Source organism: Rhinatrema bivittatum, chromosome 1, assembly GCF_901001135.1.
Source record: "Rhinatrema bivittatum chromosome 1, aRhiBiv1.1, whole genome shotgun sequence".
Lineage (NCBI taxonomy): Eukaryota > Metazoa > Chordata > Amphibia > Gymnophiona > Rhinatrematidae > Rhinatrema > Rhinatrema bivittatum.
This window is the reverse complement of record NC_042615.1, coordinates 159,473,176-159,497,610: the sequence shown is the minus strand read 5'-3', so window position 1 is coordinate 159,497,610 and position 24,435 is coordinate 159,473,176. Positions and strand designations below refer to the sequence as shown.

Sequence of the window (24,435 nt, the reverse complement as noted above, 5' to 3'; positions counted from 1 at the left end):
TCCTGAAGTATGGGAAACCACACTTGGCGTGGCCAGGGAGGTGCTATCAGGATCATGGTTCCCTTGTCCTGACGGAGCTTCACAAGAGTCTTCGAGAGAAGAGGAAGTGGAGGGAATGCATAAAGCAGACCGGCTGCCCACGAGAGGGAGAATGCATCTCTGGGCTGAGAGCGCTCACTCCGAATGAGGGAGCAATAATTGTCCACTTTGTGGTTCAGAGGGGACGCAAAGAGGTCTATTTGGGGATGACCCCATTGCTGGAAGAGAGAGGTCGCTACGGAGGGATTGATAGACCACTCGTGAGGTTGGAAGACACGACTCAGTTTGTCTGCCAAGACATTGTGCACTCCCGGCAAATAGGTGGCCCTGAGGTACGTCGAGTGGGAGAGCGCTTCCGCCCAAATCTGCGCAGCTTCCTGACACAGAAGGAAGGAGCCTGTGCCTCCCTGCTTGTTGATGTACCACATGGCCACCTGGTTGTCCGTCTGAATCAGGATAACGTGATTTGATAGGCAATCCTGAAAAGCTCTGAGAGCATATCGCATCGCTCGAAGCTCCAGGAAATTTATCTGGTGTTTGGCTTCCTCTGGAGACCAAAATCCTTGTGACTGCAGATCGTTCACATGAGCTCCCCAGCCAAGGTTGGAAGCGTCGGTGGTGAGAATGAGTTCAGGATCTGGCAGGTAAAAAGGCAGTCCTGGAGGAGATTGTTCTGATCTTTCCACCAGGCGAGAGACAGACGGAGTGCGTCGGTGATGTGGACAATGGTTGACAGAGGCTGAGTCGCTTGAATCCATTGTGACCTCAGAGTCCAATGCATGACTCTCATGGCAAGGTGGGCCATTGGTGTGAGATGGACTGAGGACGCCATGTGTCCGAGAAGGACAAGGAATTGTTGAGCTGTTGCTGTATACTGAGACTGCAACTGATGAGCGAGGGACACGAGGGTTTGCACTCGTTGTTGAGGTTGAAAGGCTTTTGCCTGTAAGGTGTCCAAGTCTGCCCCAATGAACGATAAGGTTTGAGATGGGACTAAATAGGATTTCTCGTAATTGACGAGAAATCCTAGAGAAATTAGAGTGTGTAGGGTCAAATCCAGGGACTATCGAGCGGCTTGCTGGGTTGGGGCCAGTCGTCTAGATAGGGGTAGACGTGAACACCTTCTTTCCTGAGAAAGGCTGACACAACCACAAGACATTTGGTAAAGACTCATGGTGCCGATGCCAGGCCAAATGGAAGCACCCGGTATTTGAGAGTGCTTTGGGCCTACTAAAAACCTGATGTACTTGCGATGAGCTGGAGCTATCGCAATGTGGGTGTACGCGTCCTGGAGGTCCATAGAGCAGAGCCAGTCTCCTCTTTGTAGAAGAGGTAGAAGCGAGCCCAAGATTACCATCTTCAAATTTTCCCGCTGGAGGTACTTGTTGAGGACACATAGGTCCAGAATTGGACGAAGCCACCCAGATTTTTTGGGGATCAAAAAGTACCGGGAATAGAACCCTAGGCCTTGTTGCGAAAGAGGAACGGGTTCTATTGCTCTTAACTGGAGAAGAAGGGAAATCTCCTGCTCCAGAAGGACAGAGTGGTCGGTTACTCTCCACCCTTGTAGAGGTGGTGATTCTGGTGGAAGAGCGAGAAAGTTCCGGTGGTAACCCTAAGCAATGATTGCTAGCACCCATTGGTCGGCTGTGATTGATTGCCACATGACGTGAAAGTGGCACAATCGACCTCCCACTGGTATGCCTGGCAGAGGAATCAGGCTGCTGCTCTCCAAGGGAAAGTCAAAAACCTGAAGCAGGCCCCGGCTGGGGAGCTGCTTGTGGCTTTTGCTTCCGGGGCTGGCGAGGCTGAGATTTTTGATAAGGCCTCGTAACTCGGGACCTTGTTGGTGGAAGAATGACTTCTTAGAGTCCTTCTTGAAGGGCTGTCTAGAAGGGAAGTCAGAAGGTATCAATGAGAGCTGTTTGAGGGTCTCATGATGGTCCTTTAATTCAGCCACTATTTGCTGAATCTGTTCACCGAACAGATTATCTCCTATACAGGGCAGGTCAGAGAGCCTGTCATGTAATTCTGGGCGAAAGTCAGAAGACTTGAGCCAGGCCCAGCGTCTTGCCGAAATGGCAGTTGCAGACACTCTAGTGGAGGTGTCGAAGATATCGTAAGCTGTTCTTATCTCATGCTTTCCTGCCTCAAACCCCTTGTTGACAAGGATTTGAAGATGTTCTTGAAATTGGTCAGGCAGGGTTTCAGAGAAGTCTTGTATTTGCTTGAAAATGACCCTGTTGTATTGGGTCATGTACAGCTGGTAAGAAGCAATCCCGGAGATGAGCATGGCCCCTTGGAACACTCGACGACCAATATTGTCGAGGAACTTGTGTTCCTTGAAAGGAGGGGTAGAGGAGTGTGGTTTCGTCCTTTTTGCTTTCTTTTGAGCTGATTCCACCACAACTGAGTGGTGGTCAAGCTGAGACTTTTGAAAGCCAGGGGCTGACTGTACCAGATAAGTAGTGTCAGCCTTTCTGTGTACTGGGGCAATGGATCCAGGGTTTTCCCAGTTCTTTTTGAGGAGGTCAAGAAGAACTTGATGAATGGGAATAGAAGTGATCACTTTAGGGGCATCCAGGAATTGGAGAAGCTCCATCATCTGGTGCCTATCATCTTGCTCCATCTGAAGCTGGAAAGGGACCAATTCTGACATTTCCTTCACAAAATTAATGAAAGACAGGTCCTCTGGAGGAGAATGCTTTCTACTTTCAGTAGGAGAAGGAGGTGAAGGTAAATCATCGGTGTCTGTGGAAGTATCATCATCCCAGGTGTCATAAGGATCAGCAGGCTGACCTGTAGGACGAGAAGGGGGTTGGATGACCGAAGGGCCCGGCTGAGGCTCCAAGAAAATCGAAGGAATCACCGGGGGCACCGTGGACACCCTGGGGGCATCGGTGCCGGTATCGAAGGCGCCGATGTGCGTATCGCTACCGATGAATGAATCGTGGCGAGGGACGACATGGCATCAATGGCAGAGGCAATACCCCCGAAGGAGGAATGCGCAACTGTGTTTCTCCTCCCAATGAAGCTGTCATCGGGGAGCGCACCGGGGCCATCGGAGACCCGGAAATTTCCGGTGGAAGGGCAGTCATGAGCGCCTCCATCCGGGATAGCAGCGGTGCCAGCGCTGCTGGAATCGGGTCAGTGACCGGTTCCGCTCTCGGTGCCGGTGTCTGTGCCGGAGGGACCTGGAGTCGTTGCATCGCCTTGTCGATGGCCTCCTGGACCAACCGGTCCAGTTCTTCCCGGAAACCTGGGGCAATCAGCTCCGGCTCCGTGACGGAAGAGAGAGGCCAAGACACAGTCGGAGGGGACCACCTTTACAGGCGGAATCGCGACTCCCAAACCCCGATCGGGTGAGGGTGGCCTCTATGTCCCAGTCGCAGGAGTGGTCGGTGCTGTTCCTGGACAGGGCTTCTTCGATGGTGGCTAGGACGGTGGCGAGGTCGATGATTTCGCTCTCTCGACGGTCCGAGACTTACGATGCCGATGGTGATGTTTCTCTCTTCGATCCCCTCGATCTTGAGGGGGAGAAACGGGAGTCGATGGCCGTGAAGATGTCGATGGCGGGCGGTCACTGGGCGGTTGTCGGTGGTGGTGCGACTTCGACGGTGCCGGTTCCGATGACGTCGATGTGATGGACGGCATCGGGGTGTGAGCACGGAAAAGGAGTCCCATCTTCTCCATTCTGGCTTTGCGACCTTTTGGTGTCATAAGGGCACATTTGGTGCAAGTCAGGACATCATGCTCACGACCTAAACACATTACACAGACTCCATGAGGGTCTGTGATAGGCATGGTGCGAGTACAGTCCGGGCACAGACGAAAACCCGACGCCATGGCATAGAAAAATCGAGCCGCAGTACGGTCGACGGCCAGTAGGCCGCGAGGGCCAAACTCGACTGTAATCAATGAAAAACGGTGAAAAACTTACCGGAATACCGCGGCCTGAGAAAAGTTAGAGGAGGGACCCCTGTGGGGCAAAATAATTTTAAATAAGTCCGTGAGGAAAATTCCTGTCAGGAATCTCTTCAGAGCTCCTAAACCGCGAGGCTACTGCTGTGCAGAAAAAAGAAGACTGAAGGGGGACCCCTGCTGGCTGCAGGGTTAGTGCCATGCTGGGCATGCCCAGTAGGGGCCAGTCAAAGTTCTGGAAACTTTGACAGAAGTTTTCCGTGATTGGGCTCCATCCTGATGACGTCACCCATATGTGAGGACTACCATCCTGCTTGTCCTGTGAGAAGGTATGTAACACCTGAGAGATTGCATACTATGTTCCCTATGGTACATAAGTGCTGGAGGGGTTGCGGAGAGCGGGAGTCAACCTTTCACCATGTGGTGGTTGTGTGGAGTGATTTGCGATTTTTGGAAACATAGTTCTGTGGGTCTCGAATGAGGTGGGTGTGAGTGATGTTTTTAACCCTAAATATATACTGTTGAATGTGTCTGTTTTGGGAATTGAGAGATCACGGCAGAAGTTTTGCCAGTAATTATTTATTGCGGTGCGATGTGAGATAGTAGCAAAGTTGAAATGTAAGGAAGCTCCCACACTAATAGCAGCTCTTATTAGACTGCATCAGCTAGAGAAAATTTCAGCTATAAAGCATAATTCTCTAGCCAAATTTGAAAAAAACATGGGCGCTCTGTGTAATTTGGTGGGGGAAAAAAACAAGCTGAAGGCTAATTTCCATAAGTGATTTTCTTATAATCTTTGTATGAGGTCATTTCTTGATTTGTAAATATGTGTTGACATCACTAGCTGTATAGTATACAGTAGATTCCTATTGTGTATTTATGACACTTCTTTACTTTTCTTCTCTTTTAATTTTAGTTAGAATTTTGATGCATACTTCCTAAGAATGGGGGTGGAAGTGGGAGAGGGACAAAATGGGGTATGATTCACATGCTTAATTGGAAAATGTGACTTGTATAAATGATGGCTGTTATGCATGTTTATTGTTCAATTCTGCTCACAATAAAAATTTTATCTTATAAAAAAAAAAAGGGAGAATGGCTGTGTGTCAAAGAAACACAATATAAAGTAAAGCCCCACTGAATTATTCCCAGGAAAGATAAAGATGAGGTTGGAGGCCTACTATAAAGAACATCGCAAGAACTGTGGTCAGGGAACCAAAAGGATTTATTTATTTATTTTTATTTTTTCTATACCAATATTCTTGTAGAGATACAAATCATACCGGTTTACATATAACTTCAATTTCGCCATAAAGCGATACAGTGAAACAAGTTTCAACAATTTTAACAGTAAAAAGAGATGAAACATTCTGGTCTGAACTTTGCCTTATATGATCATTGGAAATTATTTATACATAACAAACAAGCACATCGAAGAATCAGAGGAATTGAGATATTCATCTTAGAGGGATGAGAGTAAGGTTAAATAAATGAAGAAAATGATGAGGAAAGTATAGGGGGTAGAGGCAAAGAAAGGGATGGGTGAGAGGAATAGTCTGAAGAAAAGCAAGTAGAGAGAATATTGAAAGGAAGATAAGTTAATTGTCCTGAAAGGCTTGGCTAAATAGCCATGTTTTTAGTCTCTTTTTGAAGACAGTCGGGCAGGATTCTCGCCTTAGCTCATGTGGTAGAGCGTTCCAGTGGTGTGGGCCAGCTGTCGACATGGCACGTTTTCTGATAAAAGTTTTGGCTTGGGGAGTGAATAGTGTGTCTTTGTATGCACTCCTAATAGGTCTAGAGGAGGTATAAGGTATTAGAGGGATGGAAGTATTGAGGAAGGTGAGGTTATGGATAACTTTATGGATAGTTGAGAGTATCTTGAATAGGATCCTAAATTTGACTGGAAGCCAATGTAGTGCTTGAAGAGTGGGGGAGATGTGTTCCCTCCTTTTAGTATTAGTGAGGAGTCTAGCTGCAGAATTCTGCACCATCTGCAGTGGTTTTAAAACTATGGCTGGAAGCCCAAGCAGCAGAGAGTTGCAGTAGTCGAGCTTTGTCAAGATGATTGTTTGAAATACAAGTCTGAAGTCTTTGAAGTGCAGAAGTGGATTAGGAAACTCCTTCTGGGAGGGGAGGGAAGGAGGAGGATGGATGTTGGGTGGGGAGAAGGAGCTATGGATGCTGCTGGGCAAAGGGATAGAGAAAGTATGTAAAAAGATAGCACCCAAATTGGATGAATTACAGATAGAAAAAAAATGTATTTGATGTGTTTTAATTTGTAAACTGCTTTGATTTTAACTAGAAAGGCAATATAACAAGAAATATAATATAATAAAACTTCATATAATAGCTATCAGCAGGCATAACAGCACTTGATTTAAATTGTAGAGATTACTTACCTGATAATCTCGTTTTCCTTAGTGTATGCAGATGGACTCAAAACAAGTGGGTATAGTGTGCTCGTGCTAGCAGTTGGAGACGGATCTGACGTCAGCACGGGTACATATACCCCCGCAGGAAGTGCAGCAATTCAGTAATCTTCCTTGCAAAAGCTGTAGCTGACCGATCGATTAAATGAACAGGATTACCCTGACCGATTGATAGTAGCAGGAGACCGCCAGTGTTCTCAACCGGAAGGCGTCGACACCCGACAGGGTGGATGGCCTATTATAAGAAAAACATGGCTTACAGTTAGTCGGTGAATCCCCATGTATGCCGGCAGCCGGGCGGGATGCTGAGTCCATCTGCATACACTAAGGAAAACGAGATTATCAGGTAAGTAATCTCTACATTTCCTAGCGTGTAGCAGATGGACTCAAAACAAGTGGGATGTACAAAAGCTACTCCCGGACTGGTAAGGAGGCTGCCCGAGGTCCATTCAGGATTACCCTCGCAAATGCTGTGTCCTCCCTGACCTGGACGTCCAGACGATAGAATCTGGAGAAGGTATGGAGGGAGGACCACGTCGCCGCTCTACATATTTCTGCAGGCGACAGCATCCTAGTTTCTGCCCAAGAGGCCGCTTGCGCTCTGGTAGAGTGAGCCTTGACCCGTAGAGGCGGTGGTTTTCCCGCTTCTATGTAGGCTGCCTTGATAACTTCTTTGATCCAGCGGGCGATGGTTGCCCGTGAGGCCGCTTCCCCTTGCTTGTTCCCGCTGTGAAGGACAAACAGGTGGTCCGTCTTTCGTACTGCTTCTGACATTTCCAGGTATCTGGACAGCAGCCTGCCGATGTCGAGATGGCGTAGTATTCGACCTTCTTCCGACTTCTTCAAACCTTCCGTGGAAGGCAAGGATATGGTTTGGTTGAGGTGGAAGTGTGAGACTACTTTGGGTAAGAAGGAAGGAACCGTGCGAAGATGGATAGCCTCTGGAGTGATTCTGAGAAACGGATCACGGCAGGACAGTGCTTGTAGCTCTGAGATGCGGCGTGCTGAGTATACAGCCAGCAGGAACACCGTCTTCAAGGTTAACAAACAGAGGGACAGGCCTCAAAGTGGTCTGAAGGCGTGTCCCGCTAGAAATTCCAAAACTAGGTTGAGGTTCCACAGGGGCACTGGCCACTTCAGTGGCGGGCGAATGTGTTTGACTCCTTTCAGGAAACGTGAAATGTCTGGGTGTATGGCGATGCTGTTGCCGTCACTCCGGGGACCGTAGCAGGATAGTGCTGCCACTTGAACCTTGATGGAATTGAGGGACAGACCCTTCTGAAGGCCATCTTGCAGGAAATCCAAAATGATAGGGATTTTAGCGGCATGTGGATTGGTGCTGTGAGTTTCGCACCAGGCTTCAAATACTCTCCAGATCCTTATATAAGTTAGTGATGTGGAGAACTTGCATGCTCGGAGGAGTGTATCTATTACCGGCCCCGAGTATCCTCTTTTCTTCAGTCTAGCCCTCTCAATGGCCAGACCGTAAGAGAGAATTGAGCTGGATCCTCGTGGAGGATGGGACTTGCCGCAGCAGGTCGCTGTGTGGAGGCAGGGGAACTGGAGTCCCTGCCAGTAGTCTTCTCATGTCTGCGTACCAGGGTCTTCTTGGCCAGTCCGGGGCCACTAGAAGAACTAGGCCTCTGTGCCGCTGAATCTTGTGTATAATGGCGCCCAGCAGGGGCCTTGGAGGAAAGACATATAGCAGGATCCCCTGAGGCCATGGCTGTAACAAGGCATCGATCCCCTGGGATAGCGGATCCCGCCTGCGGCTGAAATATCTGGGTACTTGAGCGTTGGACCTGTCCGCTAGTAGGTCCATGCCCGGCGTCCCCCACTGATCCACAATCATCTGGAAAGCTGTGGGCGACAGCTGCCATTCCCCTGGATTTAGGCTTTCTCTGCTGAGGAAGTCTGCCGTGCTGTTGTCCTTCCCGGCGATGTGGACGGCGGAGATGTCCTGGAGATTTGCTTCCGCCCAAGTCATCAGGGGGGCTATTACTAGGGATACCTGTTGGCTTCTGGTTCCGCCCTGTGGGTTGATGTATGCCACCGTGGTGGCGTTGTCCGACATCACTCTGACCGCTCTGTCTCGAAGTCTGTGGGCAAATCGCAGGCACGCTAGCCTGACTGCCCGTGCCTCTAGTCGGTTGATGTTCCACCGCCCTTGGGCGGAGTGTTCTTCGCAGTGTGCTCCCCATCCGTTCAGGCTGGCATCTGTAGTGAGCAGGGTCCAGGTTGGGGAGGACATTCTTGACCCCCGGCTCATGTGGCCGGGCTGCAACCACCACCGTATCTGATTCCGCACTCTGGCTGGTAGAGGTAGGTGTCCGGCGTAGGTCTGTGATCGAGGGCTCCACCGAGATAGGAGGGCACGTTGTAATGGTCTCATATGAGCCCACGCCCATGGTATCACCTCCAGCGTGGTTGCCATAAGGCCGAGGACCTGTAGGTAACCCCAAGCTGTGGGCCGGGTGGCGCTCAGCAGGGACTGCAGACAATTCCAGAGCTTTGCTCTCCTCTTGGCGGTCAAGCTGACCTTGTCTTCCTGGGTGTCGAATCGGACTCCTAGGTATTCCAGCGACTGAGAAGGCTGTAGGGAACTCTTGTTCACGTTTACTACCTATCCTAGGCTTTCCAGAAGAGATATAACTCTGTTGGTTGCCTGGAGGCTCTCCTCCGGGGACTTTGCCCTGATCAGCCAATCGTCCAGGTAGGGATGGACGAGGATCCCTTTCTTCCTGAGTGACGCCGCCACTACTACTATGACCTTGGTAAAGGTTCGCGGCGCGGTGGCTAACCCGAAGGGTAAAGCTCGGAACTGGAAGTGTTGATTCAGGACTTTGAAGCGTAAATAGCGCAGGTGATCCCGATGGATTGGGATATGCAAGTAGGCTTCCGACAGATCTAGGGATGTGAGAAACTCCCCTGGCTGTACTGCATTCTTGACAGACCGCAGGGTTTCCATGCGAAACTGGGGACCCGTAGGTGTCGGTTGACGGACATGAGGTCCAGGACGGGCCTGAAAGTGCCCTCCTTCTTGGGTACTATGAAATAAATGGAATAATGCCCAGAATTTTCCTCCCATGCAGGCACTGGGATTATGGCTTTTAAGGATAGGAGCCTCTGCAAGGTAACTTCTAGTGCCGCCCTCTTGAGGGGTGAACACGGAGATTCCACAAACTTGTCCGGCGGGAGCCGAAGCAAGTCCAGGTAATACCCTTCTCGGATGATGGCGAGGACCCACTGGTCTGAGGTAATCTTGACCCACCTGCGGTAGAAGAGGGTTAGCCTGCCCCCTATGGCTGCTACCCCCGGATGGGTCGGCTGATTGTCATTGTGGGTGCGGCCGGGACCAGAGCCCGAGCCGGTTCTCCTCTTGTTGTGCTTAGTCCGAAAGGACTGGTTCCTGGCCTGAGAACGAGGTGCTTGGTAGCGAGCTCTGTAAGGGTTGAAGCGCTGAGAGTTTCTACCTCTGGATGGTCTAGGAAAAGGGCGCTGGCTCCTCCTTGGCCTGTCTCCTGGTAGACGGGGTAATGGAGAGGCACCCCATTTATTGGCCAATTTCTCGAGGTCGCTGCCGAACAGGAGGGATCCCTTAAAGGGCATTCTCGTGAGACGTGTCTTGGAGGAAGAGTCGACCGACCAATTACGTAGCCAGAGCTGTCTCCTGGCTGCCACTGAGGATGACACTCCCTTGGCTGCCATATGGACTAGGTCGGAGGCAGTGTCAGTGAGGAACGAGAGAGCTGATTCCATCTCTTCTCCCGGGGTGTTGTTCCTAGCCTGTGATAAACAGGAACACGTCACCACGGTGCAGCAGGTCGCAATTCGTAGGGACATGGCTGCCACCTCAAAGGCTTGCTTCAGTATGGCGTCCATGCGCCGGTCGTGTGTATCCTTGAGGGCCGTCCCCCCTTCCACCAGACTGGTGGTGCGCTTCACAATTGCGCTAACTATGGCGTCTACCTGAGGGCACGCCACCATCTCCTTAGTTGCCGGGTCTAAGGGGTACATGCTAGACAAGGCCCGACCCCCTTTGAATGAGGCCTCCAGCGCATTCCATTCCAGATCGATTAGCTGCTGTGCTGCTTGTAGGAGGGGAAAATGGTGAGCCATTTGGCGCAGGCCCTCTAACAGGGGGTTCATTCTAGGTTCCCCTGGGGAGTCATGGCCCGGGAGAGCCAGTTCCGACAGACATTGAGAGATCAGGCCTGGGAGATCCTCTTTCAGAAAGAAGCGCCTCATGGTCCGATATGGTTCAATCCCCGAGGGAAGTTCTCCCTCCTCGGGGGGCTCGTCGTCTTCCTCAGGGCAATCTGAATCCCCATAAGTGGGGGTTCCGGGTGGCGAGTGGCCGTACCTAGGCCTTAAGGGTCCAGAGGCCGGGTCATCCGGTACGTATGGACCCGTTCGGGGAGCAGACTGCATTGTGACAAAGGCATGAATCCCCTTGAATAATTCCACCCAGGAGAGCGAAGCAGGATCTGGCCTTAGGGGTACTAGGTCTCTTGGGTTCCCTGGCAGCTCACCGCTGCCTGCTAGGTCCGGGGTGTTCCCTGAGGAACTGGCAAGTACGCTGGGCTGCGACCGGTCCTGGCCTGGAACTCCCAGGGCCTCTTCACATTGGGCACCATAGGGAGTCTGCTTCCTCGCTCTGTGTGGCTCTGAGGCTGCATGCAGAGCAGAGGCTTATGCCTGATACTGGAGGTGCCGGCTCCGCTGACGCATGGGCTCTCTTACGCTCCATCTAGTCTTTTAATTCAGCTAGAGTCTGCGCTTTGTAATGTGCGCGAAAGATGTGCGCCTACCAATATGCGCTTATCCACGTGCGCCTATCAACGTGCACCTAGGAACGTGCGCTCAACAACGTGCTCGTATTAACGTGCGCCTATGAACGTACGCCTATCAGCGGGCGCCTATGAACGTGCGCCTATCAGCAGGCGGCTATCAGCGGGCGCCTATGAACGGGCGGCTATCAACGGGCGGCTATCAACGGGCGGCTATCAACGGGCGGCTATCAACGGGCGGCTATCAACGGGCGGCTATCAACGGGCGCTTAGCACCGGGCGCCTATGAACGTGCGCTCAGCACCGGGCGCCTATCAACGGGCGCTCAGCAACGGGCGCCTATCAACATGTGCTCAGCAACGGGCGCCTATCAACGTGCGCTTGGCAACATGTGCCTATGGCGCAGTGACGAACCAGGGCAGGTTGCCACGTAGGCAGACTCTGCTACTCCTCGCTTCCTCGGAGACCAACAAGTAAAGATGTACACCTTACCTTGTCTTCGGCGCTTCCCGGCTGCGACCCGGGCGGTCTCCAGCTGCGGGGGGAGAGGGTAAGTACCGTCACCGCCGTGCTCGAGGAAGTGCACCCGCTGCCTCTAGGCCGCGCCCGAACTCGTCTCGCTTGGGGGCCAAGTCCACGCCGGGACAGAGGCTGCCTCTATGCCGCGCCCGAGCTCTTCTCACTCGGGGGCTAGGTCCCTGCCGCGAACCAGCCACCGGACCGAGGCTCTTACCTCCGAGGGACCACAGAAATCACCTGGGGAAACTCAACTGGGGAGGGACCGAATGGTATCACCGCAGGAGTGCGGGGCTCGTCTTCAAGTAGGTTTCTTCTAAGAATTTAGTCGTTAGAATTTGGAAAAACGCTCGGCGAGCGTGAGGTAGCTCCAAACTGCTTTGGAGACGGAAATTACTGAATTGCTGCACTTCCTGCGGGGGTATATGTACCCGTGCTGACGTCAGATCAGTCTCCAACTGCTAGCACGAGCACACTATACCCACTTGTTTTGAGTCCATCTGCTACATGCTAGGAAAATTTCAGTTTGCTTTTAATAAACGTAAGCATCAATTTAACAATTCTATTAAAAAAAAAAAAAGTTAGATTGAAATGTCCTGTCGCATGTGCAGTTTATCAAATCTTGAAATACATTTTTAAAACATTTTGAATTTTCTTTTCCTTTCTTGGTGCCATGTGTGATGACATTAAGGACTTGGAGGTCAAGAATGAGGTTCAAACCTAAAGCAGAGAAATTAGAGTCGCTTACCTCTAACAGGATAGCAGGATATTAGTCTTCACACATGTGACATTATGCGATGGGTAACGTCAAAATTTCTAGAACCTTAACTGGGTCTCACTGAACATGCTCACGGCCTGCATTATACCATAAGGTCACGCAGGGTTCATTCAGTATAATAATTTAGCTATACAACAAACCATGAAGTGGAGACCCAACTCCTGCTGTCCTTGAAGAATACCTGTTATAGAAAGCAATTCTGCTTTCTCAGAGGACAAACGAGATGGCTGTCCTAACATGGGTGAATCCCTAGCTACAAATGTCCCCCAACAAAAAAGGGGACAACAAAAATAGTGCCATTAGGCATACCACCATCACCAATTTTGTTGGCAATAAACCATTTTTTTTTATATATGTATATACCCTAAAAGGACAGCCTGGAACAAACCCGAAGGGCCCCAGGCAGGAAGAGATGGCTTCTACATCTTGAACAAGTTCCGGAGGACAAACTGGCCACACCTGCTGTTGCACTGACCATCCCTGTCCAAACAGTAATGCAATGTGAATAAGTGGATGGAACTTCACATCACAGACTTGCAGATCTCCTCCATGGGGACTGATCACAAGTGAGCTATAGACTCTGCCATGGTTTGAATAGAATGAACCTTGACATGGCATGCAAGAGTCAAGTCTGCCCATGTTAAATTGATGCTTACATTTATTATTTATTTATTTATTTATTTATAGATTTTTCTATACCGGCATTCGAGATTAGGAACCCCATCATGCCGGTTTACAAATAACAAGAGGGTGTGCACAAAAAACAGAACATAAACAAGTGCAAAGAAATATAAAATAAATATAAAAGTTACATTACAACAGGGTCATAAAACTGGGGAGAGAATTAGATTAAGATAGTTGAGTAGTAAATATGAATTATTAAAAGCAAACTGAAATATTTAAATCAAGTGCCCAGTCATAATAGAGGAAGATGCAATGTACTAGCCAACTGGAAAGCTTCTGATTGGCAATGGCAATCCCCAGCTTATTCTGAGCAAAAGAAACAAAATACTGAGTAGACCTTCTATGGGCTCCTATCCTCTCCAGAAAGGCGGCCAAGGCCCTTTTTCAGTCCAAACTGTGCAGGGCTTTTAAACTTTGGTGAGCATGAGGCCTGGAGAAAATGTTAGAAGGACAAATCACTGATTAAGATGGAATTCCAACACCACCTTAAGCAGAAACTTTGGGTGCATATGCAAGACCATCTTATCATGAAAAAACTTAGTGTAAGGCAGATAAGTCACTAAGGCTTGAAGCTCACTGATCTTGTGTGCTGAAGTAATCGCCAGGTCAGGTACTTTAGGTCACAGGAGCCTAGCGGCTCAAAGGGAGCTTTCATCAGTTGGGCCCAAACCATGGAAAGCTTCAAATGAAACAAACCCCGCATGAACTGTACAACTAAAGGCTCTGCAGAGATGGGCTTACCTTCTACTTGGTAGCGATATGAACAAATTGCACTAAAATGAATCCTGACTGGGTTGCTCTTCAGACCAGACTCAGAAGGATGTAGAAGGTAGTCAAGCAGTTTTTGTGCTGAGCTGGAGAAGGGGTTTAAGGCTCTTTGCTTATAGCATATGGTAAACCTCCCATATTTCAATCCACAGGACTTTCTGGTGGAAGTCTTTCTGGAAGCTAAGAGAACACAAGACATTTTCAGAAGGTCAAAATGTTGCAGAATCAGCCTCTCAACATCCAGCCAGTGAGTGTGAAGGCCTGGAGACTGGGATGATGCAGGCTGCCTTGATCTTGAGTGATGAGATCTGGGGAAGTCCCCAGTCTGAATGGTTTCCAAATGGATAACTCCCGAAGGCATTCAAGTCTAGCTTGCCATGCGCCCTATAAGCAGAACAGAAAAGAGGGACCATTTTGTTACAGGGAACCATGAATAGCTCCCCTTCAGAGGTACCCCCACAGGTGGAAGATCCAATTTGCTACCCCTTGGTCCAGGGACCATTCATGGGGTCTGAAGGACCAACTCAATCTGTCCGCCATCCCGTTCTCCAGAGTGGCCAGATAGGTGGCCCTGAACATCATCCCCTGTGACAAGTGCCTGGACAGGTGTAGCAGAACAAATGGAAAGGAAATTAATGAGTAAGGAAATTTCTCCTTCAATCTCATCCTGCTACACCAGTCCAGCCATGACAAGTGGGAAGAACCAAAGCTTCATCTACCTGGCCGGGAGGAAGCGAGGGCTGCTCTAAACCTCCGCCCCAAACGGCTTATCCTCCCACACATAACGACCAGCCGATGTTTCACAAAGGTGTGCAGTGAGGACTAAGTAGCCACTCTGCAAATATTAGCATGTGCCAGCACCTGCAACTCAGCTCAGGATATGGACTGTGCCCTAGTGAAGTGCATACCCATCAATTCCGGAGGCTGCTTGTTGATCAATAGGTAAGCTGACAACTGTCTCCTTTATCCAGCAAACCAAAGTAGCCTTAGAGGTCACCTCTCTTTTATACGGACCCCCAAAAAGGACAAATAACTTGTCTGACTTGCAAAAATCATTTGTGATCTCCAAATAGCGTAATATGAGCCATCATATATCCAAGCACTTGTGAGAATAATACTCAGGGCCACACTCCTCTCAAGAAAAAGACAGAAGGGAATTTGCCTGATTGATGTAAAAAGCCAAACTGACCTTTGTGAGAAAGGATGGCACTGGTCGAAAAACCACTGGGTCTGAAGAGATCACCAGGAAGGGGTCCTGACATCAGAAGGCCTTAAGTTCCGAGACCCGCCGTACAGAACAGATAACCAAAAAGGTTGACATCAATGACAAATTTTTTTTTTTTTTTTGTATTTTTTTTTTTAAAGAACTCTGCTTCAATGGCTCAAAAGGGGTCTCCCCTTCAGAGCTCTCAAAACCAGATTAAAGTCCCATGGGGAACAATGGGCGGGAAGATTATAGTTCAATTCAGCTAATCATGTTCCTTCCTGATTTATGCTAGCTATGAACAAAGATAGAAGCTACTATTTAGATAATAAGAATACAAGATATGTAAACAAATTTGTACAAGTTTGTACATCAGTAGACGTCTTGGCTACATGAGCAAGATAAAAGACAATTATAATTGGTAGAAGATAGATATAATGATGTGTGACCTTTTCCTATCAGTAATAAAACGTGTTGTGTTTATAGAAAAATTGCAAATAGAACCTAGATCAGGCTGTCCTGTTGATTAGTCAGGACCTAATACCTATGGTATCTGAATAAGATCCAGAGATGTAATTGTTTAAGTTAAGAAACTTCTTTTAATGTTTTGTTTTATTACACTGACATTGTCTTTAGAAACATTATATTAAATTGATTGTAATTATTGGATTTCAAGCTGAACACTAAGAGTCTGTTCAAAGTGAGGTTTTCTCCCATGTAATACTTTTCCTAGGTAAATATTACATGTCAATTAAACTTGGTAGATTTTTACAGCAACATATTTGTTTTTGTCTTGTTTTAAAATTGTAGAGAGAATTACCAGGGCTTTTAAAAAATTAGAGAAAAATATTAAAAATCTCCACAAAACCATAGCCCACCAGGGTGACTCCAGATCTGGCATGACAGAATTGTTCAGACACTGATGTAGGCCAAGGAGGTAGACCATTTCTGGGACATCAACAGCGTGGAGATGACCACGGAAGAATAGCCATTCTTATGGAGCCATCTCCAATCAAGAGTCAGGCCATAAGAGAATGGAGCCAGATCCTCCATGACCACGGGCCCTTGAACCAAAAGGCCTTGTGAGAGGCTCAAAGGTTGTGTCACCTGAAGCCAGAAAAGATCCGCATTCTAAGGCCTGCAAGGCCAATCAAGCACGACCAGTATCGCCCAGTTCCACTCCAGCTCTGTCATAGTAGCCTGCCTATGAGTGCCCATGGAGGGAAGGCATACAGGAGCTCTCCCTCCGGCCAAGGCTGCAAAGAGGCATTGATCCCCATTGAGCCTTGCTCCCGTTGTCGGCTGAAGAAATGATCTACCTTCGCGTTCTGCTGGGTCACCCTCAGATCCAGCTGAGGACAACCCCATTTGTGACAAACCATGCAAAACACATCCACACAACTCCCATTCCCCAGGATCTAAACGATTTCAGCTGAGAAAAATCGGCCTAAACATTCTCCTGGCTCATGATGTGAGCTGCTGACAGCAGGCCGAGGTGCCTTTCTGCCCACGGGAAAAGGAGGGATGTTTCCAGTGAGACTCCGCAACTCCAGGTTCCCCCCTGCCAATTTACATATGTCACCACGGTGGCATTGTCAAAGAAGCCCTAAACAACCCTCCCCTGAATTAGGAGGAGGAAGCGGAGGAGAGCTAGGCAACTCACCCTGGTCTCTAACTGGTTGATGAACCACGAAGCCTCCTCCAGGGACCAAATCTCCTGAGCCCCCTTAATCTGACAATGAGCCCCTAGCCATAGAGGTTCTCGTCTATGGTGACCAGGACCCAAGCCAGTGCATCAAGGCTGGCTTCCTTCAACAACTGAGAGGGATCCTACCACCAGAGCAGCAACTGACGCACAGAATGACTCGGTGGGGGGTGGGGGGGGTCGAACTCCATAGTCTTGTGACTACAGAGACCATCGAGTCAGAAGCGACATCTGAAGTGACACCAAATCCAGAGTAGCTGACATTAGCCCTGCAGATAATCCTATGCTGAAGGGATTGGCAAATCCAGAAAATCCTGCACCTGACTGAAAATCTTGCTTATCTGCTCGTCTGTGAGAAACGCTGGGCCCACCTGCATGTGGAACTGTACTCCTAAGTACTCCAGGGATAGAGTGGGCTGAGGAGAACTTTTTGGAAAAATGATTATTCAGCCCAAGCATTCTAAAAATCGAACCACTCAATGAGTCACCAGCTCTGCCTCATTGTGAGACGATGCTCAAATTAACCAACTGTCGAGATAGAGGTGGACCATGATTCCCTTGGACCACAGTGCCATTGCTACCATGACCATCATCTTGTTGAAGACCATGGTACATTTGCAAGACCGAAAGGTAACACTCTGAACTGGAAGCATTCTTGCAACACACATAAATGGAGATACCTTTGATCCATGCTCCGAATGAGAGCGTGCAGGGAGGCTTCCGACAGGGTCAACGAGCACAGAAATTCCCCCTGCCGAACTGCAGCCACGGTACTTGAAAAAACTTCTGCAACACAGTAGGTGGAAGGGGATAGAGCCGGTGAGGGAGACTAACTCCCTTCAGGCCTGCCTCAGGAGACTCCCATTCTGCCAACATCATCTCCTCCACCTCCAGGTGGAGTGGGAAGGCGGTGGTAGTTTTGCATTTCCCCTTAATGATGGAGTCCCACACCAGGATCTCTTGTGTGTTGGACTCCTCCAACCTGAGACACAAAGCCACCTGTTCAATTAAACCACCTATTTCATATTTGGATCACTGAATCATCTTCCGGGCCAGGGGGGATTGTCCCCTCCTCCAAGGATGCTGAATTCTCTCCGCCCTCAACTTTCTCTGTATCCCCCTGGTCTTCCCTTGAGGGCCCAGGCGCCTCAATGGCTAACCATGCCCTCTTGCTGCAATAGGGGTAACCCGCCTAAACACTTCCCCCCAGTTTTGCAAAGGTACAAACAACCTGGTGTAAAAAATTAAAGGAATTGGGAGAAAAATCTCCCCGAGGCCCCAAGGACACTCTTAACAAAGGCCCCTCCTCTTGGACAAGACTAGAGGCAGCCCGAAGTCCTCGTCAGCCACTAGAGTCTCCCTGGGCCGGGAACCCGATCGTTTGGGAGATCCCAAGATGGTCACTGACTCAGAGGACCATGTGGCAGTCCACATGTCAGGCCCCTCTGAGCACAACACGCCAAAAAATGACACTGGTGGGGAGGTGGGAGCTAGGCCTGCCACAGAGCCCTCACTGTGTATGAGAGCAAGCCAGGCAAATCGGCCCCTTTTCTGTAGCGGCTTAAAGCATGCCACAGGCTTCACAGTTCTACATTACATAGCCAGGCTTGCCCATCCTGACTCTCCTCCGAGTAAGAGACGTACCACCACTCCCCTGGACAGTCGTAGGAGACAACTTTTCTCCTCTATCAAAGCCTGCTTCCCACTGCAGCCCTCAGCTATGGGTGCCCTGAACAAAGGCTCAGCTTCCCCATACCCTCTTAAATGAGGACCAACCCTGGCTGCCCAAGCACAAGGCAAGGGGGTGGGGCCCAGCCACGACAGAGGGAGAGTGAAAACCAGGAAGAAAGAGACAAGAAACACCCATCTCAGAATTCAATAATGAAGAAAACAGGCATAACTTTACTGAATGTTGTCTGTCCTCTTTTTTGAACTCGCTCAGTGGCTGGGAACATATTGATGGGCTCATGCTGCTAGCTTAAGCCAGTGCCCTAGCCCAGAGGTTTGAACTCAGATTCAACATCGAGCTTCTGCACTACCCAACCCCTACCATCTGCTGAAGGCAGAAAATACTGGATCTCTGTTGCTAGCACCACCCCTAAGTAGTGGCTGTGATGTCACAGTAATAATCAGTTTAGTCTGCCTCCATCTGCTGGTAGGGGGAGATAACCCACTTGTCATGGCTGGACTGGTGTAGCAGGATGAGATGGAAACTTTTTTTTTTTTTTTTTTTTTTTTAAATAGAAAAGGAAGTTCTAGAACTAGGAGACATATTCTGAATCTCCAAGGGAGTAGACTTAGGATCAATGTCAGAAAATATTTTTTACACAACAGAATAATGTGCGGCAATCAATTAAACTGGACAATAGCACTATGAACAAAACAAATAGTTTAATGAGTGCACACAGCAATACTTCTCCAATCTTTCAACATGTTGGGTTTAAGTGCAGTGAAAATTTCTTGACCGCTTGCCATCAACCCGCATCTACATCTCGCAGAACTATATGTGTTTGAGACCTTCGGGTCCGTTTCTTGAAGTGCTTCGCAGTTCTTTGCGATGTCTCCGGAAGGACTAATTCATCTTCCACACGTTCACAACTAAACGAGTTAGTTCGGGATTCCTTGGTTTGAAGTTTTGTCGTCAGATCATTTTGATTTCGCCGCAACTTGAGCTGTAGTTCTATCCTTCCTAAGAACCTTTGGAATTGATCCCCCTGACGCAGCCTGATGCGAAAAACGGCCGTGTCGGGGCTTTGTATGATTACGTGTTTATGCTTTTTTGATTTAAACTGTGCACTATTGCTGTGTGCACTCATTAAACTATTTATGTTTTGTTCATAGTGCTATTGTCCAGTTTAATTGACTGCCGCACATTATTCTGTTGGGATTTACCTAAGTGTGTGCCCTTAACACCGCCCCCTTTGTATGCTTGCGCCCAAGAAAATATTTTTTCACAGAAAAGGGTGGTAGATGCCTGGAATGCTCTCCCATGGAGGTAGTAGAAATAAAAATGGGAACAAAATTCAATAAGACATAGGATAAACAAAGAGAATTTCTAATGGCAATAGTATGGTCATGAAGCACCTCACAGAACAGCAGGTACAGCCCTAAACAGAAGGCAAGGGCTAGCTTGCATGCAGCAGCGGTTAAAAACACAAAAAAAAAGACAGTAGTACAACTTGAAAGGTTGGGTGAGGGACATGTAGGGAAGGAGGAGTGGATTACCAGGTTCCATTTGGAAATTTGTGCAAACATCTATCAAAGATGGACAGGTTGCTGCTGGGCAGACTGCCTAGGACATTTTAGTCTTCTTCTGTCATCATTTCCTATGTTCCCCTGGATTACAGCAAGCCGATCATGGTTAAATGTTCAGACCAAGACTATAAGTCTTGTCTCTTCTTTCAGCCGAACTAGCAATAATTGTAATGGGTTGGAAAGCTACAGTACAGTCTCTATAGCCTAGCAGGCAGAAATTAACAATACTACACTATTACTCCATGCTTGCCATACCAGATCTTTACTGCACATAGAGGGTTCTTCTGTCATTACCAGGCAGAAGTCACTGGTGGAATAACATGTTGAGGTTCACCCCATACTATTACCATTTGCATATTAATAGTTCCAACAACATGCTAGCAGGGCTGCCGGACCCAGTACCGCACATTGGCCAAAGATTCACACTAACTTCAGCTTTGCTAGCATCTCCCTCCAAATGATCAATGAGCTTATAGTAGGAACAAGATGAGCAGTGAGAAACTGTAGTCACCTTTCTGCAACAAACTTCTGATCTCTTCATGAAAACCCTGAGAAAAGATTCTAATGGAGAAATTCTCGGGAAAGTAAAGGATATGTGAACCTTGGAACTATGTTTGACAATCAACAATATCCTTAGCCAGAGATTTGTTTCAACTAAACCCTTCAGAGACCTGAGAAGAACTTTCCACCATGATGTATGACTGGTTAAGACAGACTTCAAATGTTTCATACACATCTTTATTTTTCTAATTTATTTATATTTTTTTAAATCACTTTAGCTATTAGCAACTTAAGGCAACTTACATTTTGTAGATGTATCAATAAAATATACATGCACATCTGTACATTAAAATCTAACACAACCCATGGATGCTTCCCCCACTCCCTTTAAGCACAGCAGGACTGTGTAGCTCTGTAAAAAAAATATCCCCACCAAAATGTAGTGCTGGCTAAGTGATATTTAGGGAGGGTACAGCTGGAAATATGAATATTAGTCCTTACCCGTTTGTCTAGAGTTCGCTCTCTTACAAAGCCCAGCAGCTGGTCATTGACAAGGGACAGGTCTCTCTTGCCAGCAGTTATAATGGTAACAATCACATCATGACGGATGGCTTCTTCTGGGTCATGTGACCGCACCTTCAAGAACTCTGTCAAACAGAGAAGTAACAGCTATCATTAGAATCTAGTCTGCTTAAACAATAACAGATACTCTGTAACAGAGCTCAACATGATAAAACTGTCTGAAATGGAAAAATTCCTCTTCCCACTTATTCCCCACCATGCTGAAAACTCTATAAAGTACTGCTATAATTAACTATGTGCCCTTCTCACCAAGATACCCTCGGTACAGATCATCACCTCTAATGCATGAAGGGTCATATAGTAATAGTATATAATAAAACCATTACAGGGCCAGGGCTAAAACCTATTAGAAAGATGTCTTGCAGATGACTAGACAAGACAATTGGACACTTGCAGCATTCTGAGAAGTTCTGGAGTTGGCATGGGGACAGTGGAACCTCAGAATGTTGTTATTGTTGGATAGGTTGTCACTCAGGATATGGATGGAGCCTAAGCCTGAACCCTAAAGAAAAGGAGTAGCGTAATGCTTCCTTTTTGGCTGTGAGAGACAGAAATATTCTGCAAGGTATCTTTAAGGCCGTTTAGAAATAAAGAGTAAACATTTTGATGGATTATTCAAATAGTAAAGAAGAGTGAATGTTTTAGTAAAACTAGATCCAAGTGAAACATATTAGCTATGACATCACAAATGACAGGGGAGTCACACAGGGACAAAGCATAAATTTAACCTACAACAACCAACCTGGCAGCAAAATATTTATTATACATAGAAGGTAAGAATTACTGCCTGCATTGTGGACTTCTGAAAATTACCCAAATGCAGAGAGGAGACAGATTTCTGCTTTATGTTCCTTGTTCCTCTGTTTTGCCTATTTTTTTTTTATATGATGCTAAATATGACCTCTGTTAATTCATGGTTTTATAGGAGGGGTGCTGAGTGAACTTGACTGGTATTAATTCTGAAAACAAATGTTAGTGCTTTGGTTTTACCATAGCTACTTATAATCCATTTTCAAAGTGCTCCCTTAAATTTGTGTCATAATTATTGGCATTTCTGAAATGATGAATAAGAGATGAAGCTCTGCAATATGTGATTAACTGTATCTTTTAATAATTTTTCTTCAGCATGCTAGGCTCTCCTTTTGCTATTAGTTTAAAGATAAATAAGGAGAAATTACTACCTACCTGATAATTTCCTTTTCTTTAAGGAGGATAGGTGAATCCACAACCAGTGGGATATGCACTTCTACCAGCAGATGGAGATGGAGCAAAGCTGACATCACAGTATATATATCCCTGCACGGACATCAGCCCGCCAGTATTCTCTGCAAAAGCCAACTGTGGACAAACTTGATTATAAACAGATAACCATTCCAGCACTTAGCCAACATGAAACCACTGAGCTCAGACAAGGAGTGTAATAACACTAGTCTAGGGACTGGATTGACACTTACCAGTAACCCCTGGAACACGCGGCCACAAAGGAGGACAATAGCAAAACATCCAGCAGCCAAGGGCAAGAAGGTGGATCCACCTAGCCTCCTTAAAGAAAAGGAAATTATCAGTTAAGTAGTAATTTCTCCTCTCTTAGCATTCAGATAGGTAGATCCACAACCAGTGGAATGTACCAAAGCTATTCCGGAACAGGACGGAAGGCTGCCCGCGGTCTGATCAATACCACAAGTGCAAAGGCTGTGTCCTCCTGGACCTGCACATCCAGGCAGTAATGCTTGGAAAAAGGTATGTAAGAAGGACAACCTTGTTGCTCGGTAAATCTCGATGGGAGCTAGCAATCTAATCTCTGCCCATGAACTGCCTGAGTCCTAGTGGAATGAGCCCTAACCTGACTAGGCAACTGCTGCTCAGCGTCCACACACGCAGCAGCGACTACCTTCTTAATCCAGCCAGTCCGTCTTCCTGAAAGGTTCATAAACCTCTAAATACCTCAAGATATACCTCTTGACATCCAAGGGCAATAACAGGTGATATTCATCCATATCTCTCTCCCTGTCCAGAGTCGACAGGGAAATTGATTGATGCAAATGAAAATCCAAGACCACATTTGGCAAAAAGGATGGAACAGTATCACCCCCGGAGTCACTTGCAGAAATGGTTCACAGCGAGAGAATGCCTGCAGTTCGGAGACTATGTTCAGAACAAATCGCCACAAGAAACACCATTTTCAATGTAAGTAACCTCAAGGAAAGGCTGCTCAGCGGTCAAAAGGTGGTACCCACCAAGAAATCCAAAACCAGATTAAGACTCCACAAGGGTACTGGCAACTGCAGGGGAGGATGAGCGACATCTAGATGAGCCAACAAGGCAAGAGCCACCGCCTGTACCTTCAATGAATTCAGGGCCAACCATTTTTTCAATCCATCCTGCAAAAATTCCAAAATGAGCAGGATCTTAACCGAATGAGGGAGAACGCCTCGATCCTCATACCAAGCCTCAAACACTCGCACATAGGCTAAGGAACTAGAGAACTTTCTGGCTCGTAGCAAGGTAGCAATCACCACAGTGGAATATTGACACTTCAGCATTCGAGCCCTCTCAAAGACCAAACGATAAGACAAAATTAAGTAGGATCTTCGTTAAGAACAGGCCCCTGCCATAGCTTATCTCTGTGAACCGGTAATCAGATAGGAGGGTCCAACAGAAGCCTTCACAAATCTGCAAACCACGGTCTCCTGGGCCAATCTGGTGCCAACAGAAGCACCATCCTGTGCAACTCTAGATCCTCCAAATGATTGTGCCTGACTTGGGCCAATGGGAAAAGGCATATAGGAGTTTGCCCTCCAGCGACTCCTGTAAGAGGGCATTGATGCTCAAGGACTTTTGATCTCTCCTGCAACTGAAGAAGTTAGGAACTTCACAATGTGAGATGTCACCAGCAGGTCCAGAAACAGAAGGCCCCAGCAGTCCACTATGAGCTGGAATGCCTTGTTTGACAATTCCTATTCTCCTGAGTCCAGACTGTCAGCTGAGAAATTTGGCTCTTGCATTGTCTTTTCCTGCAATATGGAAGGCTGAGATCTCCTGAAGATACAACTTCAACCCATTCCATGAGTTGGGCTATTTCCTGCAACACTTGCCGGCTCTTGGTTCCTCCCTGGCAATTAATGAAAGCCACTGTCGTTGCATTGTCTGACATTATCTGGACCACTTGACCCTGCAATCAGTCAACAAATCATATGCATGCCAACTGGATGGCCTGGGCGTCTAGCCGACTGTTGCTCCAGAGAGACTTCTGAACTCCAGCA

The 24,435-nt window shown here is 47.8% G+C and overlaps 1 protein-coding gene across 2 annotated transcripts in view; it reads right to left on the bottom strand.

Annotated features, from left to right (window-relative positions):
* Positions 1-24,435, bottom strand: part of PDS5A (PDS5 cohesin associated factor A) — a 734,756-nt gene that overhangs the window by 490,539 nt on the left and 219,782 nt on the right. For both annotated transcript variants that reach the window (XM_029589173.1, XM_029589180.1), the window contains exon 11: positions 21,092-21,237. In XM_029589173.1, coding sequence (XP_029445033.1) covers positions 21,092-21,237 — 146 coding nt within the window. The remainder of the gene's footprint in view (positions 1-21,091; positions 21,238-24,435) is intronic.